This window comes from Haemorhous mexicanus, chromosome 24, assembly GCF_027477595.1.
Source record: "Haemorhous mexicanus isolate bHaeMex1 chromosome 24, bHaeMex1.pri, whole genome shotgun sequence".
NCBI lineage: Eukaryota > Metazoa > Chordata > Aves > Passeriformes > Fringillidae > Haemorhous > Haemorhous mexicanus.
In genome coordinates, this window is record NC_082364.1 from 1,799,949 (window position 1) to 1,821,836 (window position 21,888).

The 21,888-nt window shown below is 55.4% G+C and overlaps 3 protein-coding genes across 6 annotated transcripts; all 3 read left to right on the forward strand.

Annotated features, from left to right (window-relative positions):
- Nucleotides 1-29: 29 nt before the first annotated feature.
- FOXRED1 (FAD dependent oxidoreductase domain containing 1) lies at nt 30-4,645 on the forward strand. Its single transcript, XM_059867201.1, has 10 exons — nt 30-184; nt 1,065-1,309; nt 1,392-1,502; nt 1,579-1,697; nt 1,785-1,879; nt 2,064-2,165; nt 2,243-2,310; nt 2,392-2,540; nt 3,283-3,412; nt 3,488-4,645. Exons 1-10 carry the CDS (start codon nt 31-33, stop codon nt 3,845-3,847), a joined length of 1,533 nt encoding a protein of 510 aa, XP_059723184.1. The 5' UTR covers nt 30; the 3' UTR covers nt 3,848-4,645.
- Nucleotides 4,646-5,353: 708 nt separating this feature from the next.
- On the forward strand, nt 5,354-13,213 carry EI24 (EI24 autophagy associated transmembrane protein). Its single transcript, XM_059866984.1, has 11 exons — nt 5,354-5,441; nt 6,323-6,470; nt 8,097-8,242; nt 9,452-9,512; nt 10,161-10,227; nt 10,623-10,747; nt 11,002-11,121; nt 11,210-11,321; nt 12,094-12,205; nt 12,289-12,363; nt 12,488-13,213. The coding sequence occupies exons 2-11, from the start codon at nt 6,429-6,431 to the stop codon at nt 12,651-12,653; spliced, it is 1,026 nt and encodes a 341-aa protein (XP_059722967.1). The 5' UTR covers nt 5,354-5,441; nt 6,323-6,428; the 3' UTR covers nt 12,654-13,213.
- A 307-nt stretch (nt 13,214-13,520) lies between these two features.
- On the forward strand, nt 13,521-21,873 carry STT3A (STT3 oligosaccharyltransferase complex catalytic subunit A). 4 transcript variants are annotated; one of them, XM_059866982.1, is made up of 19 exons: nt 13,521-13,606; nt 14,662-14,759; nt 14,858-15,010; nt 15,108-15,168; nt 15,657-15,778; nt 15,949-16,094; nt 16,335-16,425; nt 17,058-17,164; nt 17,542-17,706; nt 18,236-18,416; nt 18,891-19,046; nt 19,195-19,286; nt 19,906-20,061; nt 20,167-20,355; nt 20,429-20,545; nt 20,627-20,729; nt 21,040-21,228; nt 21,341-21,456; nt 21,542-21,873. In XM_059866982.1, the coding sequence occupies exons 3-19, from the start codon at nt 14,923-14,925 to the stop codon at nt 21,578-21,580; spliced, it is 2,118 nt and encodes a 705-aa protein (XP_059722965.1). In that variant the 5' UTR covers nt 13,521-13,606; nt 14,662-14,759; nt 14,858-14,922; the 3' UTR covers nt 21,581-21,873. The 4 variants fall into 4 exon arrangements, with proteins under 4 accessions (XP_059722965.1, XP_059722963.1, XP_059722966.1 ...); XM_059866980.1 differs by having other exon boundaries at nt 14,885-15,010; XM_059866983.1 differs by lacking the exon at nt 13,521-13,606 and adding an exon at nt 14,067-14,290.
- The last annotated feature ends 15 nt before the right edge of the window (nt 21,874-21,888 follow it).

The following is a 21,888-nucleotide window of genomic DNA, read 5'->3' on the forward strand; positions in this document are numbered from 1 at the left end:
AGGGGCGGGGCCATATGAGGGGGCGGGGCTATGCTGCGGTGGGGGCGCGCTCTGCGCGCGCGGCGATCGGGGGGGTTTAGGGGGGGCACCCCGGAACCGGGGGGGACCCCGGTATGGGACCCGGTATGGGACCCGGGCCGCCACCTCCGCACCGCGGCCCCGCTCAGCTCCGACTTCTTCCGCGGTGAGATCCGGAGGGGTCCCCGGCACCGCACCGGCGATTTGGGGGACACGTGGGGAGGGACACGGGAAGAACGGAGGTGGGGTCGGGGTGCGGATGGCGGGGAATGGGGAGGGGGTCAGGTAAATTGGGGTGTCCCAGGGGATGGAGGGGTTGCTGAGGTTTATGAGGATATTACGGCGGGGTCGGGATTGCTGGGAATGGGGAGGAACTGGGAATGAGGGGGAGCTGGGAATGGGGAGGAACTGGGAATGGGGGGAGCTGGGAATGGGGAGGAACTGGGAATGAGGGGGGAGCTGGGAATGAGGGGGGAGCTGGGAATGACGGGGGAGCTGGGAATGACGGGGGAGCTGGGAATGAGGGGGGAGCTGGGAATGGGGGGGAGCTGGGAATGGGGGGGAGCTGGGAATGGGGAGGAACTGGGAATGGGGGGAGCTGGGGTGGTTACGGGCGTGTATGGGAGCGTGCCAGAGGGGCCTGGGGGTGATCCCTGGGGGCTGCGGGGGATGGCAGGAGATATTGGAGGGGCTGGGGAGAATTGGGCGACTGGTGGTCTCAGAAGGGACTGGGGGGTTCCAGAAGGCCCAGGGGAAACTGGAGGGGGTCCCATGGGGGCATGTCGCAGGAACCTGCGTGGAGGTCTTGGGTGATTCCCAGAGTGGACTCTGGACTCCCAGTGGGAGGGACTGGTGCGATTCCACAGTACTGGAAAGCAATTCTGGTGGTTCACAGGGGGTTCGGGGGCGTTTTCCCAGTGACCCAGGGGACCTGGGGGGAGTCTGAGGGGTATCCTGGGAATGTCCCAGAGAGGGCTGGAGGGGTGCAGAGGTACCGGGGGCTGCCAGCCGTGCCCCCAGGCTCGGCAGCCCCGCTCCGCCGGCAGAGCTGGGGCAGACCCTGGAGCGCATGGCACAGACCCTGAGGGATCAGCTGCCGGCCTCGGGGAGCGGCGGGCGCGGCTGGATTCCTCCGGGCACCCACCCCGACCCCCGGCCCCCCGACGAGGCCGACGTGGTGGTGGTGGGGGGCGGCGTGGTGGGCTGGTCCGTGGCGTACTGGCTGAAGGTGCTGGAGGGCCGGCGGCGGCGGCACGGAATGAGGGTGCTCGTGGTGGAGCGGGACCCCATGGTGAGACACCCCCTCCCAGGGCAGGCTGTGGGCCTGGGGACCCCCCTGAACCCCTTCTATTTTGGGGGGTCCTCTCCTTCAGTATTCCAGAGCCTCCACAGTGCTGTCGGCGGGGGGGATCCGGCAGCAGTTTTCCCTCCGGGAAAATATTCAGATGTCCCGTTTCTCTGCCAGCTTCCTCCGCAACATCAATGTACGTGGGGTTAGATGGGCTGGGGTAATTTGGGGAATCCAGCCCCACTCACTGTGGTCCCCCTATCTCCTTACAGGAGTACCTTGGGGTACCGAATGAGCCCCCCATTGACATCCAGTTCCGGCCTGGGGGATACCTGTTCCTCGCATCCCCCCAGAACGCTGCTGCCCTGGAGGCCACCGTCCAGTTGCAGAGGTGGGGGACACACATAGGACCCTTCCAGGGAGGGTTTCAGGGGCTGGGGTTCATCCTGACCCTCCTCCACATGCTGGCCATCTCCAGGGATGAAGGAGCACAGGTGACCTTGCTGTCCCCCACCCAGCTGAAGGAGAAATTCCCCTGGATGAACACAGAGGATGTGGCTGTGGCATCCTATGGTAAGTGAGAGGATGGGGGAGGGCATGGAGACCCCCCATCAACATCCTTCCTTATCCTCATCCTCCTGATGTATCCTTCATCCTGCTTTATTTATGGAAGGGGAGCTCCAGTCCCCCACACTGCATATATTGGGGGGGGGGGGGGGGTCACACAGTAGTTTCTCCCCCATGTTTCTCTGCCCAGGTCTGGAGGATGAAGGCTGGTTCGACCCCTGGACCCTCCTCAACGCTTTACGGCGCAAAGCGACATCCCTGGGAGTCCAGAGCTGCTCCGGGGAGGTGCGAGGTGAGGGATGGGGGTGCACAGCAAGGCTTCTCCCCTGCCACCCCCAGGAGCCCCCACCTGACCCCAAAACCCTCCAGCTTTTGTCACCTCGACCAACTACATGATGTCGTCGGCACCGCCGTCTGCGCGCATCAAATACGTCCACGTAAGTGTGTGTGTGCCACCCCCCGCTCCCCGGGAGTGCCCGTGAGCCCCCTGCAGCTGTGACCCCCTCTCCGTGCCCCAGGTCCACATGCCAGACAGCCTGGAGTACCAGCCAGTGGCCTGTGCCATCGTGGTCAACGCCGCGGGCGCCTGGGCCGGGAAGCTGCTGGAGGCAGAGGGGCTGCCCAGGGGGCTGTGCCAGCCCCCACTGCCCATCCAGCCCAGGAAGAGGTACTGGGGGCTCACAGCAGGGACAGCCTGGCAGCACCCCTCTGTTGGGGGTCAGCTCCTGGGCTCAGAGTGGGGGCACACCCCAGAAACTCCTTTTTCAGGGGGGTGATGCCCTTGGTGCTGTTCTGGGGGGTACTTTTGCACTGTGTCGTTGGAGAGCACCTCAGCACTTTTATTTAGGGGGGGTGTCATCCTGGCACGCTCTGGCTTTGAAGGGGTGACATGAACCCCTAGGTGCTATTTCGGAGGGATCACAGAATGGGACACACATCCCAGCACCCACCACCCTCTGGGGGGGATGGTGAGCTTCCTCAGTTTGTTATTTGGAAGTGGGGGCTTGCATCCTGGAGCTCCCATTATTCCTCAAGTTCCCCCAGCCCCAGTGTCCCCATTATGTCTTCATACTCCCAATTCCAGTGTCCCCATTATCCCCTACAGTGTCACCTATTGCCCCTCAGTGGGCTCAGTATCCACAGCATTCTCCTAGTATTCCTGATAACCCCATTATTCCCCCAGTGCCCCCATTACCTTGCCAGTGCCCCCAGCCCTGTTACCCCCATTACCCCCACAGTACTTTAATTATCCCCCCAGTGCCCACAGCCCCTCCAGTGTGCCTAGAAGTGACATGACCCCGCAATGGTATTTTTGGGGGGGGGGACAAACATCTCCACATCACAGCCGCACTGCACCATACTGGGGGGCAAGGGGAGCACGTCTTACACTCTCTTTGGGGGTTCCCCAGGTATGTGTTCACCTGGCACTGCCCCAATGGCCCTGGCCTCTCCTGCCCCTTCCTCATCGACACCTCCGGTGCTTATTTCCGTCCGGACGGCGCTGCCGGGAACTACCTGGGCGGGATGAGCCCCACCGAGGTGAGCCTGCGGGCTCCCCTCAGATCATTCACCCCCCTGTTCCTTATCAGACACCTCCAGCTTATCCTTTTCCAGGAGGAAGAGCCGGATCCCAGCGATCTCTCAGTGGATCACGATTATTTCCACGAGCAGATCTGGCCCCGGCTGGCTCAGCGGGTCCCAGCCTTTGAATCCCTGCGGGTCCGGGGGTCTTGGGCAGGATACTACGACTACAACACCTTCGACCAGAACGGGGTGCTGGGCCCGCACCCCCGGCTGGAAAACCTGTTCTTAGCCGCGGGGTTCAGTGGCCACGGGCTGCAGCACGCACCGGCTGCTGGCAGGGCCGTGGCCGAGCTGGTGGTCAAGGGCCGCTACGAGACGCTGGACCTGCAGAGGCTGGGCTGGGGCAGGCTGGTGGATGGGGAGCCGCTGGAGGAGCACGGCGTGGTTTGATGGGGGCGGGGAGGGGGGAAACTGAGGCACAGCTGTGGACCCCCTCCCCAGGCCAGAGGGGTGTCCTGTAGGAATAAAATGGATGCATGGATGATGAGTGTGTCAGATAATTAACAGGGTCCACGCCTGCCCTGCTCCCTCCACCAGTGCTACCAGTATCCTCAGTTCTAATGTCCCCATTGACACCTTCCACAACTTCAGTGTACCCACTACACTCCATTCCCTCCCACTATCCCCATTATTTTCTCCCACCTGCAGTCCCCAGTATCCCACAGTGTTACCTATTGTCTCCCCAGTTCTCCCTAATCCCAATATCCTCACAGTGTCCCATCCCCCCAGTGATCCCATTATCCGGTGCTCCAATCCCCTCCAGCCCCAGTACCCCCATTATGTTCCTATCCTCCAGATCCAGTGTCCCTGTTATTCCCCCAGTGTCCCCTCTAACCTCTGTTTCCCCCAGTGTGGTGTTCACATTCTCAGAACAGAGAGAGACATAATTCTCTCTCCCAGGATTTTTCCTGGGGAAGGCAGTGAGAGTGAATAAGGAAAACAATTATATCGATTTGGTGCTCCTGTTGTTTGGCACACATGGAATGTGTTATGGAGATTGTTTACCAAAAGGTATTTGTTAATTGGACACGGGTGATGGTTGTTTGGACTGATTGACCGATTGGGTCAAAGCTGTGCCGTGACTATCTGGAAAGGGTCACGGGGTTTTCTTTAGGGTGGTTTAGTATAGAGTATAGTACAGTAAGTAAAGTAATATAGCTTAATAAAGCTTTTCTTTTCCCTTCTGAATCTTGGAGTCAGAGCACGTTATTCCCTGGCTGGGGGATGCCTGCATCGATACCGCCAGTACTTCCATCATGATCCAGTGCCCTCAATATTCCCCCAGCTCTGGTGTCCTCAGTATCCCCACTGCAGTCCTGCAGTGTCCCCATCTCCAGTGCTCCCATAATTCCCAGTATCCCCTCATCATCTCCCCCAGTGTCCGCAGCTGCAGTAGGCCCATTACCCCATCCAGTATTCCCATTATCTCCCCAGTGCCCCCAGCCCCGATATACCGGCAGTGTTCCCAGTGCCCCTAGCCCCAGTACTCCCATTCCGCCGATATCCCCAGTATCCCCCCAGACTTCCCAGTATCCCCGCAGTGCCCCAGCCCCAGTATGCCCATTCCCCCCGGTATCCTCCAGTGTTTCCAGTATCCCCGCAGTGCCCTAGCCCCAGTACTCCCCGGTATCCCCAGTATCCCCCCGGTATCCCCCCAGTATGCCCCCGGTGCTCCCAATTCCCTTCCCTGTGCATGTGGCGCCCTCTGGCGGCGAGCGGCACGAGCACGTACGCGCAGCTGCATTAGGGGCAGCGGTGGTTGCACTAGACTTTGGCGCATGCGCAGTTGAGGCGGTGGGCGGTGCTGGGGATGGTGGGCGGTGCCCCGGCTATGGGCGCGTTCCGTTGGTGGGCGGGGCGAGCGGCGGCGGGCGGGGCCGCGGCAGTGCGTGTGCGCGGTGGGCGCGGCGCATGCGCGGTGGGCGCGGCCGGGCCGTGTGAGCCGGGCCCGTCCCGTCCCGCCGTGCGCCCCCGGCCGGCCCCGGTGAGTGCGGGGGGACCGGGGGGCCGGGGGCGGCGCACGGAGCTACACTTGGGGGGCACCGCCGGGAACCGCGGCCTTGCCGTGCCGAAACAAACCCCCAGGGGGCTCTGGGCACTGCGGGGGCGGCCCTGAGGGCATTTGGGAGCCGTCCCGCTCGAACACTGTTTGGGGAGGCTGTGGGAACAGCCTGTGGGTAAACCGTGGGCTCCCGAATTGTGGGGGCACGCAGAGCCCCGGCAGGCACGGCGGGGTTCTGTCCCTCCCCGGGTGCCTCAGGATCACCCCCTCAGCTGTCAGGGGTACGGACCCCCAGGTCACCCCCATAGCAGGGGGCGATTCCTGTGGGTGCTCTCTTCGACAGGGTATTCCATGACTCGGGTTTTTAGGAGGAAGCTGCCTTTGATTAACTCGGTAATAAATCTGGAGGTCAGTTCTGGCTCCGCAGCTTAGATCCCGGCAGGGTTTGACTCAGAATAACCAAAACAAACCCATCTTTAAAATGATTTTAAATTGTTTGCGTCCCGGGGCTGCAGCAGCAGCACTGCCGTGCCGGAGTTTGTGACCAGCCTGCTCCAGATCTGCCGGGAGCTCTGCTGGGAGGAACGAGAGGTTTGCATCCTGGTGGGAAAGCACGAGTTTTGTTAGCTGGTGGTTTATTTTTGCCTTGTTTCAGAGGCTGGTTTTATTTCTCTGAGCTGTTCTTATTTACAAGAGCTGTTCCTCTACCCCTGGGCTCGCTGGGTCCATTCCCTGGCCTGTTGGAGGATGGCTGTGCCCAGCGAGGGCCAGGAATCCTGTTGGAAATCAGCGGGGTGTGACTGACCCTGGAATTCCCGGCCGGCCCGCTGTTCCCAGCTGTGCCCTGTGTGTTCTCTCCGCAGGCTCCCTCCGTTTCCCATCTCTCCAGGATGAGAGAGGCCTGGGTCCGGCTCTCCCCCTCTCCCTGTAGTTGATAGTTTGGGAAGCAGAGGTGATGCTGGAGTCGAGATGGCCGACAGCGTGAGAATCTTCCTTCATGACCTCGTCAGGGTGAGGCTCCTGGGGCTGCTCCTGCCACTTTGGGAGCACCCTCCTTTCCCATGGCATTACTTTTCTGCTGTTTCAGTGCAGATTTTGGGGAATTAATAAAGGTTGAAAGAGTCTCCCTGATGTAAGTCTTCTAGAGACTGCACTGGCTGAGACATGGTGTGAATCTGTGCAGAGATTCATTCCAGGATTTCTGTGTTTCGTTAAAATCAGGTGCACAATTGGTGTGGAGCTGGTTCTTGGTGACTTTTCCAGGGAAGGAAAAGGGTTTCCAGGTGTATTTCAACCCTGTTGTGTGGTGTGTCTAAAGCAAAGGGCTTGGTGTTTGCTGCTGAACCTCTGACAGATTTCCTTTGGGCACAAATTAATGAAACATCCTAATAATATTAATTATCAAATAACAATATATAACAACATACAAAGTTTATAATATATTTTAATATAGAGTGTACAATATTTTGTATTATTTAATAACAATAACAACAATAATAAATTAATGTCTTTGACCACAGCAGCTCTGTCCCAGCAATCAGGTCTGTGTCAGCTCACTGCTCCCATCCTGTCTTCCATCATCCAGGGTTAAATACAGGCTAAAAGCCACTCATGCTGTGTCACTGAGCAATAACTCATGCTCAGAAATAATTCTGTTTGGAAAGCAGGCAAAGGTTTGATCAAAGCCCTGTGGCCACGACCTAAAAGCAGGAGTTGTGTCATTTCCCAGTGCTCCTGCACCATCAGCTGGAAGAGCTGCCTGGGCCAGGGCCCAGCTCTGCTGTTTCAGACATGAATTTGGGATTGGAATTTATCCTCTTTGGGCAAGAACTCCGTGAACCCAGCCAGGGTGGTGACACCATCCTGGCTCATCCTTAGGATTTTTATTTTAAAGGGAAGTTGTGATGACCATGGATGTGGGATCACCTGGAGCTGGGAATAATTGGACAGGATCCCAGAGTGGTTTGGGTTGGAAGGAACCTTTAAGTCTTTCTCGTTCCATGTCCCTGCCAAGGGCAGGGGCACCTTCCACTATCTCAGGTTGCTCCAAGCCCCATGCAGCCTGGCCTTGAACACTTCCAGGGATGGGACAGCCGCAGCTGCTCTGGACAAGCCAAGTCCTAGGAGGCAGCTCTGCAAATCTTCCCAACATGGAGTAAGGGAAGACTCCTGGGCACTCTTATTAACAGGCATGGATGTGGCTGGTGGGAGGAAGTTTCTGAGATGAGGATAGATGCTTTTATTTGTGACGGTATAAGCATCAAACTCATAGCATACACTAAGACTTCACACATCCCAAATATTGGTGTTATTCCATTTTATTGGCCTCAGAAAGCTGGCAGGGGATGAGGGGCTTCCTGCCAGGCAAGGCTGGGAGAGATCGGACTCTGATTTTTTGCCAGGGTTTTAAATAGTGCAGATTGGAAGAGAAATTGCACCTTTACAGACAAAATTACTGCTGGTCACAGAGATGCTGGAACGTGCAGTGATTTAGGTCACTGGGCCATGGAAGAGAGGTGGTGTTGCTGCTCCAGCTGAGCCCAAGCAGCCAAGGAGCAGGGCCAGCTGTGGCACCAGGAGGGTTTGGAAGGCCTGGGTCAGCCACATGCCATTGCTCCTCTCTCCTCGTGCCCACAGGGAATTAAGGACTCCATCTGGGGCATCTGCACCATCTCCAAGCTGGATGCCCGGATCCAGCAGAAAAGGGAAGAACAGAGGCGGAGGAGAGCCAACAGTGCACTCGCCCAGCGGAGGTTTCACATGGAAGAGAAGAAGCAAGAGAAGTGAGTGTGGGGTGTGGCTGCTCAGAAATGGGGTAATTCCCTTCTCCTCTGGTAGCCAGAGCCAATAAATGGGAAACACGTGGTATGAAACTCCCTTTTTGCCCTGTGTCATGGAGCTGGAGCTGTTACCAGGAGATAAGGATTTGGACCTTTTATGTTGTTTGGTAATCAGTTTGAATTACCACTGAAAGAACATGGATTTATGGGTTTCTTTTCCTCCGGAATCCTCGTGCTATCTCAGATCCATTGTTGCTGCTGGTAGTTGTGGGATTGGGAAAGAAACAGCAGCTTGGATCCAATGTCCACATCGAGGCAGATTGAGTGTCTCTTTTCCTCAGCCCTGCTGTGTTTTGTGGAGTTTGGAGCTGCAGAACCTCAGTGGCTCTGGAAATGCCAGAATTATCCCCATCCAGGAGCAAACAGCATCTGTTCCCATGTCTGACTCCCAGATCATGCCAGGATGTCTCTGCTGCCCTGATGGCACTGGGCTGGCACCTCACACAGTGGTTTTGGACAGTAATGCACATTCTGAGACATATTTACCAATTATCATGGCTGGCTGGGTGGGAGGCTGCCTGAAAGGTGAAAGAAAAGTCTCCCATGATCCCAACACTCCTCAGGGGTCTCTGCAGCTCCACATCTGGGCTGCCTCTGAAGAAAAATTAACTTCTTGTTGTTGTTGTTTATATAAATAGCTGAATTTTGGTGGTTGTCTTTATAACTGATGTCAAGAACTGATTGGGAAAGTGCTGCAGAGTCCCACAGAGCTGCTCTTGTATGTCCAAATAGAGACACCAAAACCACCCTGAGCTGAAACAGCCCCTTCTGAGACCAAAAAATGCCCCAAATTTCAGTTTTATTGTGTCAAGAGTTTGGGGAGAACAAAGCCTGAGATCTACAATATGTGCTTAAAAATCTGGAAGGAAGCTTTGTTTTTCTGCTGTTTCAGTGCAGATTTTGGGAATTAATAAAGGTTGAGTCTCCCTGATGTAAGTCTTGTAGAGACTGCACTGGCTGAGACATGGTGTGAATCTGTGCAGGGATTCCTTCCAGGATTTCTGCGTTTGGATAAAATCAGGTGCACAATTGGTGTTGAGCTGGTTCTTGGTGATTTTTCCAAGGTGTCCAAAACATGGGGCAGAAGCAGTTGGCACTTGTGAGGGAACATTTGTCCAGGTGCTGGGACATTAACACGCCTCTCTCCCACAGTGAACCCCGGATAGTGAGCCGGATATTTCAGTGTTGTGCCTGGAATGGAGGTGTCTTCTGGGTATGTGGAGATTTTTCTTATTTATTACAGGTTTTATTTTAAAACCCCTGTGAAAGCCCACGTGCTGCTCCAGCCCTCATAGGCTGTGAGTGATGAGCCATCAGCATAGCAGCAGGAATTTTTGGGAAACCACCACATTCCCATCCCAATGCTGTATTTTAAGGGATTTACTTTGGGATACAGGACCACAGACTTATTCAAGAGATCCACACATGAAACTCAAGCTGCTTTTCCAAGTCTTAGAGACTTCTCTCCTCCTGAACATTCAATTCCTGCTTTGCTGCAGCCTGGGATACTGTTTTGCCAATTGGATATTGACATCTTAAAGACATTTCCTCAGCTCTGACTTGCTATGCCTAGTTCATAGGGCTGATCCTTAATGGAGCCAACACTTTATAAATCAAATAACCAAATAAATGGCTTCATTTTCTCATTACACTGGTGCAGAGTATGAGGGATGGGCATGGAAATGTTAAAAGTGTTCAGCTGTAGATTGTGGCTGTATTTAAGCAGAAATCCTTGCTCCTCTCTATTTGTGGATTGCTGGGGGAGGAGAGGCCCATGTGCCTTTGGATCTGTAGCCATCACAAGAGCACAAAATGCCTGTGCAGTGCCTCACTGAGGGCCCTTGTTTGTTTTTCCCTGCAGCTTAGTCTCTTCTTGTTCTACCGAGTGTTCATCCCCGTCCTTCAGTCGGTCACGGCGCAGATCATCGGTGGGTGCCTTTCCCCTTGGGGTTCCAGGGTGCTCAGCAGTCCGTGGGATGAGTTCAGGGTCTTTGTCCCATTGAGCTGTTCCTCACACCTCTGTCTCCTTGCGTTGTTTTCCTCTTCTTCCCAGTACCCACCAATCCCATCATTAATCGTCCAGTAGAAAATCAGGAGTGGATCACCCTGCTGTGCACGTCAGGGATCCAGCCTGGGGGTCTTGCTGTTTCAAACATTTCTCTGTGTGGTTTTGCATTTAAATAAAACTCAAGTGGGTGGAAATGTGCTTTTAAAGACATTAGAGAACTAGAGTCAGGAAAAACTCCCTGTTGGCTGTGCCAGGAAGCATTTGGAGGTTCCTACACCAGTTCCTCACACGCATCTCTCTGTCTCTCTTCCAAAGGTGACCCTTCCTTACATGGTGACGTCTGGTCCTGGCTGGAGTTCATCCTCACCTCCATTTTCAGTGCTCTCTGGGTCCTGCCCCTCTTTGTGCTCAGTAAGGTGGTCAATGCCATCTGGTTTCAGGTGGGTGACAGGAACCTGGGCCCTGCCTTGAGCAGACAAGGGGAGTTTCCTCACTGGGGTGGGGCTTGATCAGGTGGTGTGGGAGCACAAGATGAAATCCTGCCCCAAAACAGGCTCTGGACATATTCCTGGTGGGCAAAAGCCCTCTGGGCATATTCCTGGTGAGCTGAGGAGCATCACCCTGGGTTTAATTTCCCTGAGGCCCCCATTGCTCTGGAGTTCCATTTGCCTGAAGCCCCTGTCTCTGCTGGCAGGACATCGCAGACCTGGCGTTCGAAGTGTCGGGCAGGAAGCCTCACCCTTTCCCCAGCGTCAGCAAAATCATCGCTGACATGTTGTTCAACCTCCTGCTGCAGGCACTTTTCCTCATCCAGGTGAGACAAGCAACCACCCCACAGCTCAAGTGCTGCCCTCCCCCAAATCTGAGCATCCCTCTCTCAATCTGCTCCTTTTCTATCCCAGGGAATGATCGTGAGCCTGTTCCCCATCGACCTCATTGGGCAGGTGATCAGCCTCCTCCACATGTCGCTGCTCTACTCGCTCTACTGCTTCGAGTACCGCTGGTTCAACAAAGGTGAGGGAGGCTCCTGCATGGAAAGGGGCAATTTGCCTGGATTGAGCATTTCTCTACTGAAGGAGCATCCAATTCAGGGGTCAGAGGCTGATATTCTGTCACTTTTTATATGGGATGAAGGGTAAATGTGGGCCAGCAGAGTGCTCAGGTGGTAAGAAGGCCAGTGGTACCTGGCCTGTACCAGCCCCAGTGTGGCCACAGCTCCAGGGCACTGCCTGTCCCCCTGTGCTGGGCACTGGTGAGGCCTCGAGTGCTGTGTCCAGTTCTGGGGCCCTCAGGACAAGAAGGACATTGAGGGGCTGGAGCATGTCCAGAGATGGGACAGAGCTGGGGAAGAGTCTGGAGCAGCTGGGGGAGCCCAGCCTGGAGAAGAGGAGGCTCGGGGGGGGGTTATTCTGGCTCTGCACAATTCCCTGACAGGAGGGGACAGCCAGAGGGGTTGGGCTCTGCTCCCACAGAAAAAGTGACAGGATGAGAGGACATAGCTTCAGGCTGTGCTGGGGAGGTTCAGGTTGGACATCAGGATGGATTTCTTCACTGAAAGGGTGGTCAGGCATTGGAAGGGGCTGCCCAGGGAGGTGGTGTAATCCCCATCCCTGGAGTTGTTCAGGAGGTGACTGGATGTGGCACTCAGTGCTCTGGTCAATTGACAAAGTGGGAATTGGTCAAAGGAGGTGATTGGAGGTCTTTTCCAGCCTAAATGGTTCTGTGAATCTGCAGTGAGATTGTCTCCTCCCCATGGGTTCCTTTCACGGGATTCTCCTCTTGGCAGGAATCGAAATGCACCAACGGTTGTCCAACATCGAGAGGAACTGGCCCTACTACTTCGGCTTCGGCTTGCCCCTGGCATTTCTCACGGCCATGCAGTCCTCCTACATCATCAGGTTGGAAAGCCACTCTGGCCCCTCCTCCTCCTGACACCCACTGAGTGCCCCTTATTTTATTTTACTGTATTTTTCCCTTGCAGCGGTTGCCTCTTCTCAATCCTTTTCCCTCTCTTCATCATCAGCGCCAACGAAGCCAGGACCCCCGGCAAAACCTAGTGAGTATCTTTCAGTGCCACCCACTGACCCTTGTCCAGCACTCCCAGCCTCCCCCAGTGCTCCCCAGAACTCTGCGGGGGGCGCTCCTGGCATCCAGAGCTGATGGACTCTCTTCCCTTTCAGCCACTTCCAGCTCCGTCTCTTCTCCTTGGTGGTTTTCCTCAGCAACAGACTCTTTCACAAGACCGTTTACCTTCAGTCCGCCCTGAGCGGTGCTTCCTCCTCCCCCTCCTCCTCCTCCTCCTCTTCACCCTCTCCTGCCAAACACGCGGCTGCTCCGGGGCACTGAGCTGCCCCCAAACCCCGGGGCGGGGGGGCACTCACGGGCTTCTCTGCGCCCCCGATCTCCAGGGACGGGCAGGACCTAGCCTGACGAGGTGTCACTGTCAGTTCTGCGTCTCCCCCTGGAAATTTTTTGGGGGAAAATCTGGGTTTTTAACACCTTTGTGAGTTTCCAGGAGCCGGGTTGTGCCCTGCGCTTGTTTTATAGTGGACTCTTTTGTACGCCTTTCCCGTGCCATCTCCCCGCCTCGGGCCGTGGGTCGGAACCCCGTCACCCGTTTTGCCGTTGTGTCCCTCCCGTCTTCCCCGTGTCCCCCTGCCCCTCGTCCCCCTTCCCGCTCCCTCCATCTCCCCTAACTCAGGTCGTGGGAGCGGGGCGGGCATTTCTGGGAGCTCCCGCTGCCGTCGAACACAGCGTCCCCGTGCCGTGTGCATGTACCGTTTCTGTCGGGTCGGGGAAGGAACCGGTGATGTTCAGACCCCTTTGGATATTTCGGGCCGGTTTATCAACTTTTCTCTAGTATTTTCACACTGAAACATTAAACGGAGAGACCACGATTCTCAGCCGTTCTGCGCCTGCCGCTCTCGTTACTCTGGGCGAGGTTCCCGGGCCGCGCTCCCCCCGGGCCCCGCCGTGGTCCTGCCGCCCACGTGGCCAGTCCGGCGCGCTTCCGCCTCCGCCCACGTGACCCTCCCGGCCCCGCCAACCCGGACGGACACGTCACGGCTCGTTCCCCGCCGGCACCGCCCACCTACCGCTCCACCAATGGGAAGACGCCGTGCGCCTCACGCACCGCCCCGCGCCCGATTGAGGTTTTTGGCGCTCTGGCCAATGAGCGCGGCCACGCTTGGAGTGACGTGCGCGACGGCCAATGGGAAGCGTGCGGGGCGGGGCGCGGGCTGGCGGCGGCGGCAGCAGGGCGGCTGCGCGGGGCGGATGGACGGGGCGGCGGGGCCGCGGTAAGGGACGGGACCGGGACCGGGACCGGGACCCGGACCCGAACCCGAGCGGGGCTGGGGGAGCTGTGGGTTCTGGGGCCTGGAGGTGCAGGGCTGCCCGGGCTGCGGGGTCTGCGGAGTGTGGGGCCTGAGGGTTCATGGGGTGCCCGGGCCTTGGAGGATCCCCAGGCCTGTGGGAAGAGGGAGCCCGGGGGTTGAGGGGTCCAGGGGCGTGAGGGCTGAGACCCTGGGGCTGCTCAGGGGCTGGAGCCTGGCGGAGCCCAGGGGGCTGCACGGGGCTCGGGAGTGCTCTGTGTCATGGGAGTTTCTGGGGGTCAGGGGTCCCTCCCCGAGGACATCGGGGCACCCCGGGGCAGAGCCACTCGTGCCCGCAGGCGTGTGCGCTGTGCTCCGTTATCGCAGAGGATCCAGGAAATAACCTCCACCGGTATTTCTGTAGCAGGCAGTACCCAGCGTGCGCCAGTCAGAATCACTTCTGGGCACAGCAAGGCTTTTCCAGGCCCAGTTTGTTTGGGTTTTAAATCTCAGCTTGTCCCACTGCGTCCTGCCTGATGTTGTAGCTCAAGAGACCTGAACTGCACATTTACCCACCCGTGCTGGGACCGAGCCGGCCCAGAGCAGTGGGAGGGGTTTTCCTGACTGATTGGGCAAGAAATTATTTGAAGAAATCGGAGTGTTTTCAAGGTAGAAAGATGTTAAAGCTGTGATTCTTCAGTAAGTGTTACTTCCTTGGTGTGCAACCCCAGGGTTTCTATAGCTTTCCCTCTCCTCAGGGAGGTTGAATTAAACAGCCACGTTGTCTGGTGTGAGGAAAACAAATTTAATGTCCTGGTCTGCATTAACAAGCTACTAGAATATATATGTATATTTGACATAAGTGATCCAAACTGGGGCTAACCAGGAGCCACTCAGATCTCCTGTGTGTGAGAAAAAGCATCTCCATGGATTCTATTTTTTGTGCATTGCTTGCAGGTGATGGTTAAATTTCAGAGAGCATCCAGAGGGAGGGCAGGGGTTTTACTCAAGTTTATACTGTGGTGTTGTTCTGTGCACAGAGAAACAGGCACGTCCTCTGCCCCAGAGAAGTTCTGGGCTCTGTAAAGGAAGGAAAACCAGCCAGGATTTAGGGCGACAGCTCAGATCAGGACAGGAGGTGAGAGGTTTGTGGGGGGAGACACAAGCACCTGGCAGGGGTGAAGGCTGAGCCAGAGGAGGGGATTTAAAGTCCGAAGGCTCATGAAGACTTTAAAGGCTTTTGGTCTTCCTGATTGTGTCCAGGCGTTCAGGGATCCTCAGGCCCTGCATTTGATGTGAAAATGACCAAGTTGGGGTTCCTCCGGCTCTCCTATGAGAAGCAGGACACGCTGCTCAAGCTCCTCATCCTGTCGATGGCAGCTGTCCTGTGTAAGTCTGTGCCCTCAGGGGTGGCTCCTGGTGCAGGAAAACTGAGGGTAACTCATGAGCTCTGTGTGTTTACTCTGCCCCTTCTCTGTGTTTGCAGCTTTCTCCACGAGACTTTTCTCCGTCTTAAGATTTGAAAGTGTCATCCATGAGTTTGACCCGTAAGTGTCGTTTCCTCATTTCCTGGGGGCCTGTTGGGCTTTTCCTGTTCTGGAGCACACAGAATTCAGCTGATGGTGCCAGGCTCAAGTTAATCCCCATTGAGCCTGTGGGATGTGGAGGACATGCTTCAGAACAGCTTGGTTTTTCTCTTCCACTCCCAAATTTCCTTGGTACCCATGGGTCTTCCTGCAACCCAGATCCAAGAATCACCTCCTGTTGCTTTTCTTCTGGGAGGCGTTTACTTCTGACATGGGCACAGCAGGAGAGAGCTCCTGGCACGATTTCTGTCTGTCCCAAGTTTTTGCTGATTGATTCAGTCCCAAGGGACATTGTCACCTTTGTAAACATACTGTTAGTCCCACTGGGAGGAGGAATGAACCTTTGCAGCTGAGGTTTGGGGCAGCTGAGGGAAACTGGGCCAGTTCTCTGTGCATGGAACACATGGGAGCAGCCCCCACAGTGCTGTCACACCCTGTCATCCTTACAGGTATTTCAACTACCGTACCACCCGCTTCCTGGCTGAGGAGGGCTTCTACAAATTCCACAACTGGTTTGATGACCGAGCGTGGTACCCCCTGGGCAGGATTATCGGGGGAACCATTTACCCAGGTAAAGCTTTTGCCAAGCTGAAATGCACGTGGTGCGAGGGAAAATTTGGGTGGGGACTGCATCCCTGAGTGCCAGCTGGAACAGAGGGCAGCTTGGGGATGCATCCTTGGCAGCAGCTCCCTCCTGGTGACTCTGGAACACCCTGATAACGGTGTCATTTCCATCCCTAGGCCTGATGATCACATCAGCAGCAATTTACCACGTGCTGCACTTCTTCCACATCACCATCGACATCCGCAACGTCTGCGTGTTCCTGGCTCCCCTCTTCTCCTCCTTCACCACCATCGTGACTTACCACCTCACCAAAGAGCTCAAGGTACAGGGGCCAGCGGGGTGTGCCCCACAGGCTTTGGCTTTCCAGAGGAGTGGGAGCTGTTTGCCGTTTGGGAGAGCAGCTGGGTCAGAGGCTTGGAGGTGACTGCCACATTCCTCAAAACCCCAGCCTTCTGGGAAGCAGGAGATCTATTTGAAAACTTTGTTTCCACATGCAATTCTTATTCTTTTGAGTAATAAAATCCCTAAACCCAGATGTCTTTTCCCTGGCTGTTTTTTCCAGGATGCAGGGGCAGGACTCCTTGCTGCTGCCATGATTGCTGTTGTGCCTGGATACATCTCTCGGTCTGTTGCTGGCTCCTATGATAATGAAGGTGAGTTTGTGACCCTCAGGGAAACCTTTAAGGACTGGTGGGTGCTGGAAAGTGGTGCTGGAAGATGCTGCAGAGCACAAGAGAGGCTCTGTCCTTTTCTGGTGATCCCTGCTGGGTTTGTGCTGAATAAACCTGACCCATCAGAGATGGATTTTGGCCATGCTGTGGAGTAGAGGGAGTGTCTCCCAGCTCTGGCAGCGAGTTTACTCCAGTATCCTTGTTTGCCAGTCAGAAAGGATTTTGTCACCTCCCCAAACTCTGCCTGGAACTGTTGCTACTGTGTGGTTCCTCTGTGCTTTTATCCCGGTTCTAGCAGTGATGTTGGGACTGGCAGAGGCAGCAATCTCACTGCCACAGCCTGGGGCAGAGGAAGAACCTGGCTCCTTTGCTGTAGCTGGGCTTTTGGGGGCTGTGTAGGAGTTCTTCCAGCTGGTGTGGCTGGAAGAAGCCACGTGAGCTGTTAGACACAAACACTACAGTGTTTCAGTCTAGAAACCAGATATCAAATGCTTTTCCTAGGCCTGGCTCTTTGTGTGATGGAGCAGCAAAAGCATTTACAGATCTGTTTTTAATGGCTTGAGTTCTCTGCCATGCCCCAGGGATGGCATTAATGGCTCTGGCTCCTTCCGCAGGTATCGCCATATTCTGCATGCTCTTGACCTACTACATGTGGATCAAGGCTGTCAAAACTGGCTCCATCTATTGGGCAGCCATGTGTGCCCTGGCCTATTTCTACATGGTGAGTGTCCCTTCTCCCAGCTCTGGGGTAAATCTGACTCTGAGATCCCTCTGGATGCACTCACCAGGAAGCTATGGTGTCCTGTTCCTGTGTCAGTGTGTCCAGAGAGCTAGATCCTCTGGAGGTGGAAGGGGAATGTGTCCTTTCTTGCAAAACTAACGGGTATTGTGTGAGGTGTTCTTAGTAGCGTTGGAAAAATCCATGTTTCTGGCAGCTGGGGGGGTGGAGGATGCTCCAAGAGCAGATCCCAGCTGGTATTGCTACTGTGTAATATCCTGCCCGTGATCCCAGGAAAGCTAAACCTCTGTGTTCACCTCAGCTCTGCAGCTGTTCAGTCCTGGAACCTGTGGGTGTGTGTCTGCTTTGTGTCCTGGCAGGTCTCCTCGTGGGGTGGCTACGTCTTCCTGATCAACCTCATCCCCTTGCACGTCCTGGTGCTGATGCTCACCGGGCGCTTCTCCCACAGGATCTACGTAGCCTATTGCACAGTCTACTGCTTGGGAACCATCCTCTCCATGCAGATCTCCTTTGTTGGCTTCCAGGTGGGCACCAGGAGGGTTTGCAGACTCAGGGATAGGTTCTAACAGAACAGCAGCGTGCTGACACCTGGTTTTACTTCTTGTCTTCATCACTGAGGTTATGAGTGGGTGCTGACTCCTTGTTCCAGCCTCCATTATGCTGATTCCTTGCCACCTGTGGCAAAATGACCCTTTGGCTGTGCTGGATGACTTTTAAAGTTCCTAATAACCTTCCTGTCACCGCTGTCTTTCATAAAAATATCTTTGGTTTTGGTGAAGGAAGCACTCATGCCGTGGGTGTCTTGGTATGGCAGGAAACAGGCCTGCCCAGCTCATGTTCTCCAGAGAATCTGGTTAATTTTCCACATGGATTCTTATCAGAATCAAAGCGGATGTAGGAAAAGAACTCGTGCCAGCTGTGCCAGTCACAGGGAGGGAACATTTGAACATTTTCCCTTGGCTGGCAGAGATTGTGCCAAGCAGTGATTTGTGAAAAAAGCCAGTAACGCTTCTGTTCATCTCCGTGTCTGACCACACTCTGCCCCACTCCCAGCCTGTCCTCTCCTCGGAGCACATGGCTGCCCTTGGAGTCTTTGGCCTGTGCCAGATCCATGCCTTCGTGGACTACCTCCGGAGCAAGCTGAACCCACAGCAGTTTGAAATCCTCTTCAGGAGTGTCATTTCCCTGGTCGGCTTCGTCCTCCTCTCTGTTGGGGCTGTGCTGATGCTCACAGGTAGCCTGAGGCTGTCGCCATTACAAGGGTGTTTCACTCTCTTTCCTTGTTTCCAAAGGCATGGAATTTGTCCATCCTAACTCTGTGTTACTGTGGTGCAAGTGCCTGTGAGTCCCCTCGAAGGGGGAGGTTGGGACCTGCTCAAATTTTTGCATTAACAAGGAATATTTAAGCAGCAGCTGTAAAATAGGAGGGGCAGAGACTCTGGGGACCCCAGGCTGGTGCTGCAGATACTGGTTGTTGCTCTGTAGTAGCAAAGAGATGCTAAAGGTAGAGATTGGGCAGGGAGGAGATTTTAGAGTGAAATTGTGTTGTATTTCCTTTCTAAAATGACAGGTTTGAGTGGTAGAGATTCTAAATGAGGTCTGGGATCACTCAGCCTCACATGTGGTTCTTTGGGAGAGTGCGTGTCAAGATTGGATTGCCTGTTACTCTGCTGGATCCAAAAAGGATTTGTTTTCTCTGCTTTCCTAGGGAAAATCTCCCCATGGACAGGGCGTTTCTATTCCCTGCTGGACCCTTCCTATGCCAAGAATAATATCCCCATCATTGCCTCTGTCTCTGAGCACCAGCCCACCACTTGGTCCTCCTACTACTTCGACCTGCAGCTCCTTGTTTTCATGTTCCCAGGTGAGTTGCCAGATCCTGAGTTAGTCACCAGAGGGCTTTCCTGCCTCTTCTAGCTGTGCCAAACCTTCTGTGTCCTGCTGTGTCCCTCAGTGCCTGGTTTTATTTCATCTCTGAGCTGAACCTGACCCCTTTTTCTCCCCTCTCACAGTTGGTCTCTACTACTGCTTCAGCAACCTCTCGGATGCCCGTATCTTCATCATCATGTACGGTGTGACCAGCATGTACTTCTCAGCTGTCATGGTGAGGGCTGCGGGCACCAGCACTGCCACCGAGTGCTCATAACAATTTAATTTGTTTTTCTGAACTTAGCAATGATTCTTTTACCCAGAGGGCTTTTCTCCCTTCCATAAATGTGGTTTTGTTTCACCCCTCTGCAGTGAGGGATGGTGAAGTTGCAAAACTCAGTGGTTTGGGTGTGACTCGTGTCCCTGGGGCCAGCACCGCCTGGTCAGTGTTCCTGATCTCCCAGAGCACCCAGTGCAATCTCAAACAAATTCTCTGGGTTTTCAGGCAGGGAGTGCTGACAGTCGTTGATGAGCCCATTTCCACTCTTCATGTGGCACCCTGAACACTAAATGTGGTTGAGTTCTGGTGTGGAGGCAGCTACCAGCCCTTGCTTCCACCTAAGATTGCTGAAGTTACCTCAGTTTCCCATGTGGGCCAATTTTGAGCACTTCAGGGAATTTCCTCAGGGGTGCCTGGGATGGTGGCAACTCCCCACTAAAAAGCCAGCCACAGGTTTATCCCAAGGCTGATATATCCAGTGAATTTGAGGTGCTGGATTAGGAATGACATCCAATTCCCTCTTCCCATGGATTTCTGCTGGATTCCTTTTCTGACAGTTCTGCTGTTGCCATAGGTGCGTCTCATGCTGGTGCTGGCTCCGGTGATGTGCATCCTGTCTGGCATCGGGGTCTCTCAGGTACTGTCCACCTACATGAAGAACCTGGATATCAGCCGGCCAGACAAGAAGAGCAAAAAGCAGCAAGACTCCACCTACCCCATTAAAAATGAGGTGAGCACCAGGCTGGCTCAGGAAGACGCCGGGTCCTGATGGGCTGAGTGCGGGAGGCTGATGGCCCCATCCCTCCACTGCTGAGTCCCTGGGTTGTTCCCTCAGGTTGCCAGCGGCATGATCCTGGTCATGGCGTTCTTCCTGATCACCTACACCTTCCACTCCACCTGGGTGACCAGCGAGGCTTATTCCTCCCCCTCCATCGTCCTCTCTGCCCGTGGCGGCGATGGCAGCAGGATCATCTTCGATGACTTCCGAGAAGCTTACTACTGGCTGCGGCACAACACGCCGGAGGTACAGCGGGTGGGGCCTTGGGCACCCCACAGTGCCCACTGGGGCGCTGATGCCCGGCCGGTGTTTGGTGCAGGATGCCAAGGTGATGTCCTGGTGGGACTACGGGTACCAGATCACTGCCATGGCCAACCGGACCATCCTGGTGGACAACAACACCTGGAACAACACGCACATCTCCCGCGTCGGCCAGGTGGGTCCCTCCCTCCCCTGCTGCTTTGCCCAGCCTTTCTGGGCACCACATCAGCACTGGCTTACACCTTGTCTGCCCCAGGCCATGGCATCGACAGAGGAGAAAGCCTACGAGATCATGAGGGAGCTGGACGTCAGCTATGTGCTGGTCATCTTTGGTGGCCTCACTGGGTACTCATCGGACGGTAAGATCCTGCTGTGAGCCGGGTCAGACCCAGCCAGGGGTGCTGGTGGCAGAATCCCACCTCCGTCTGCAGCCGTGGAGTGAAAACGGGGCCAGAATGCTCCTCTTTGGAGCTCTCCTTCATCTCAAACTTGCTTTTGGCTCCCCCACATCACATCGACCCTCCCTCCTGGCCCCCCAGCTCAACTTGGCTCCTCATTCTTTTACCTCATCCCAACTTCTTGTTCTTTCACCCCAATGCAACCCCTTGCTCTTGCCCCCCCAAATCAACTCAAGCCCTCATTCTTTTACCCCCAATCTCTGCCTTCCAGACATTAACAAGTTCCTGTGGATGGTGCGGATCGGGGGCAGCACAGACACGGGGCGCCACATCAAGGAGCACGACTATTACACCCCCACTGGGGAGTTCCGAGTCGACCGCGAGGGCTCCCCGGTGCTGCTCAACTGCCTCATGTACAAGATGTGCTACTACCGCTTCGGCCAGGTCTACACTGAGGCCAGTGAGTCCCTGAGTCACTCCCGGGGCGTGGCACTGCTTCTGGGGGGCCCCACTGCACCCTGACATCTCTGGGTGCGATGCAGCAGCACTGCCTGTCCTTTCCTCTCTCCTAGAGCGGCCTCCAGGCTATGACCGGGTGAGGAACGCTGAAATTGGCAACAAGGACTTTGAGCTGGACGTGCTGGAGGAGGCGTACACCACAGAGCACTGGCTGGTCCGAATATACAAGGTATGGCACAGAGCGAGCCCAGACCCACCCAGTTTGGGAAAAAAACCATGGAATTCTACCTAATGAACCTTCTTTTACTGCCCAGGTGAAAGATTTGGACAACCGCGGGTTGTCGCGGACGTAGAGGAGCCGGCGCCGGCCGTGCCAGACACCGCACTGACCCAGCCTTGCCTGTGCAGCAGAGATTCGGGGGTTTGGTGGGGGTTTGAGGGGGGCTGTTTCGGGTTTGTTTTATACCGTTTGTAAGCGCGGGCAGCAGCAGGAGGACCCTGCCCGCCCCATCCTGCCGGGAGTGATTTTTATATACACACGGAGCCGTCGCCAAATCAGGAATTACGGCTCTCACCGGGGCTGATTGACCAGGAATTGTAAAGAATACAAATAAATAAAAATAAATTTGGTGGGTTTCTCCCCGAATTCTGTCAGAGGGGC

Coding starts and splice junctions, on each gene's coding strand:
- FOXRED1 (XM_059867201.1), top strand. CDS start 31: ATGCTGCGGTGGGGGCGCGCTCTGCGCGCGCGGCGATCGGGGGGGTTT. Junction 1,698..1,784: donor GCCACCGTCCAGTTGCAGAG/GTGGGGGACACA, acceptor GGCCATCTCCAG/GGATGAAGGAGCACAGGTGA. Junction 1,880..2,063: donor TGTGGCTGTGGCATCCTATG/GTAAGTGAGAGG, acceptor TTCTCTGCCCAG/GTCTGGAGGATGAAGGCTGG.
- EI24 (XM_059866984.1), top strand. CDS start 6,429: ATGGCCGACAGCGTGAGAATCTTCCTTCATGACCTCGTCAGG. Junction 9,513..10,160: donor GGAATGGAGGTGTCTTCTGG/GTATGTGGAGAT, acceptor TTTTCCCTGCAG/CTTAGTCTCTTCTTGTTCTA. Junction 12,364..12,487: donor AGGACCCCCGGCAAAACCTA/GTGAGTATCTTT, acceptor CTTCCCTTTCAG/CCACTTCCAGCTCCGTCTCT.
- STT3A (XM_059866982.1), top strand. CDS start 14,923: ATGACCAAGTTGGGGTTCCTCCGGCTCTCCTATGAGAAGCAGGACACG. Junction 15,169..15,656: donor GTCATCCATGAGTTTGACCC/GTAAGTGTCGTT, acceptor TCATCCTTACAG/GTATTTCAACTACCGTACCA. Junction 20,730..21,039: donor CACTGGGTACTCATCGGACG/GTAAGATCCTGC, acceptor TCTGCCTTCCAG/ACATTAACAAGTTCCTGTGG.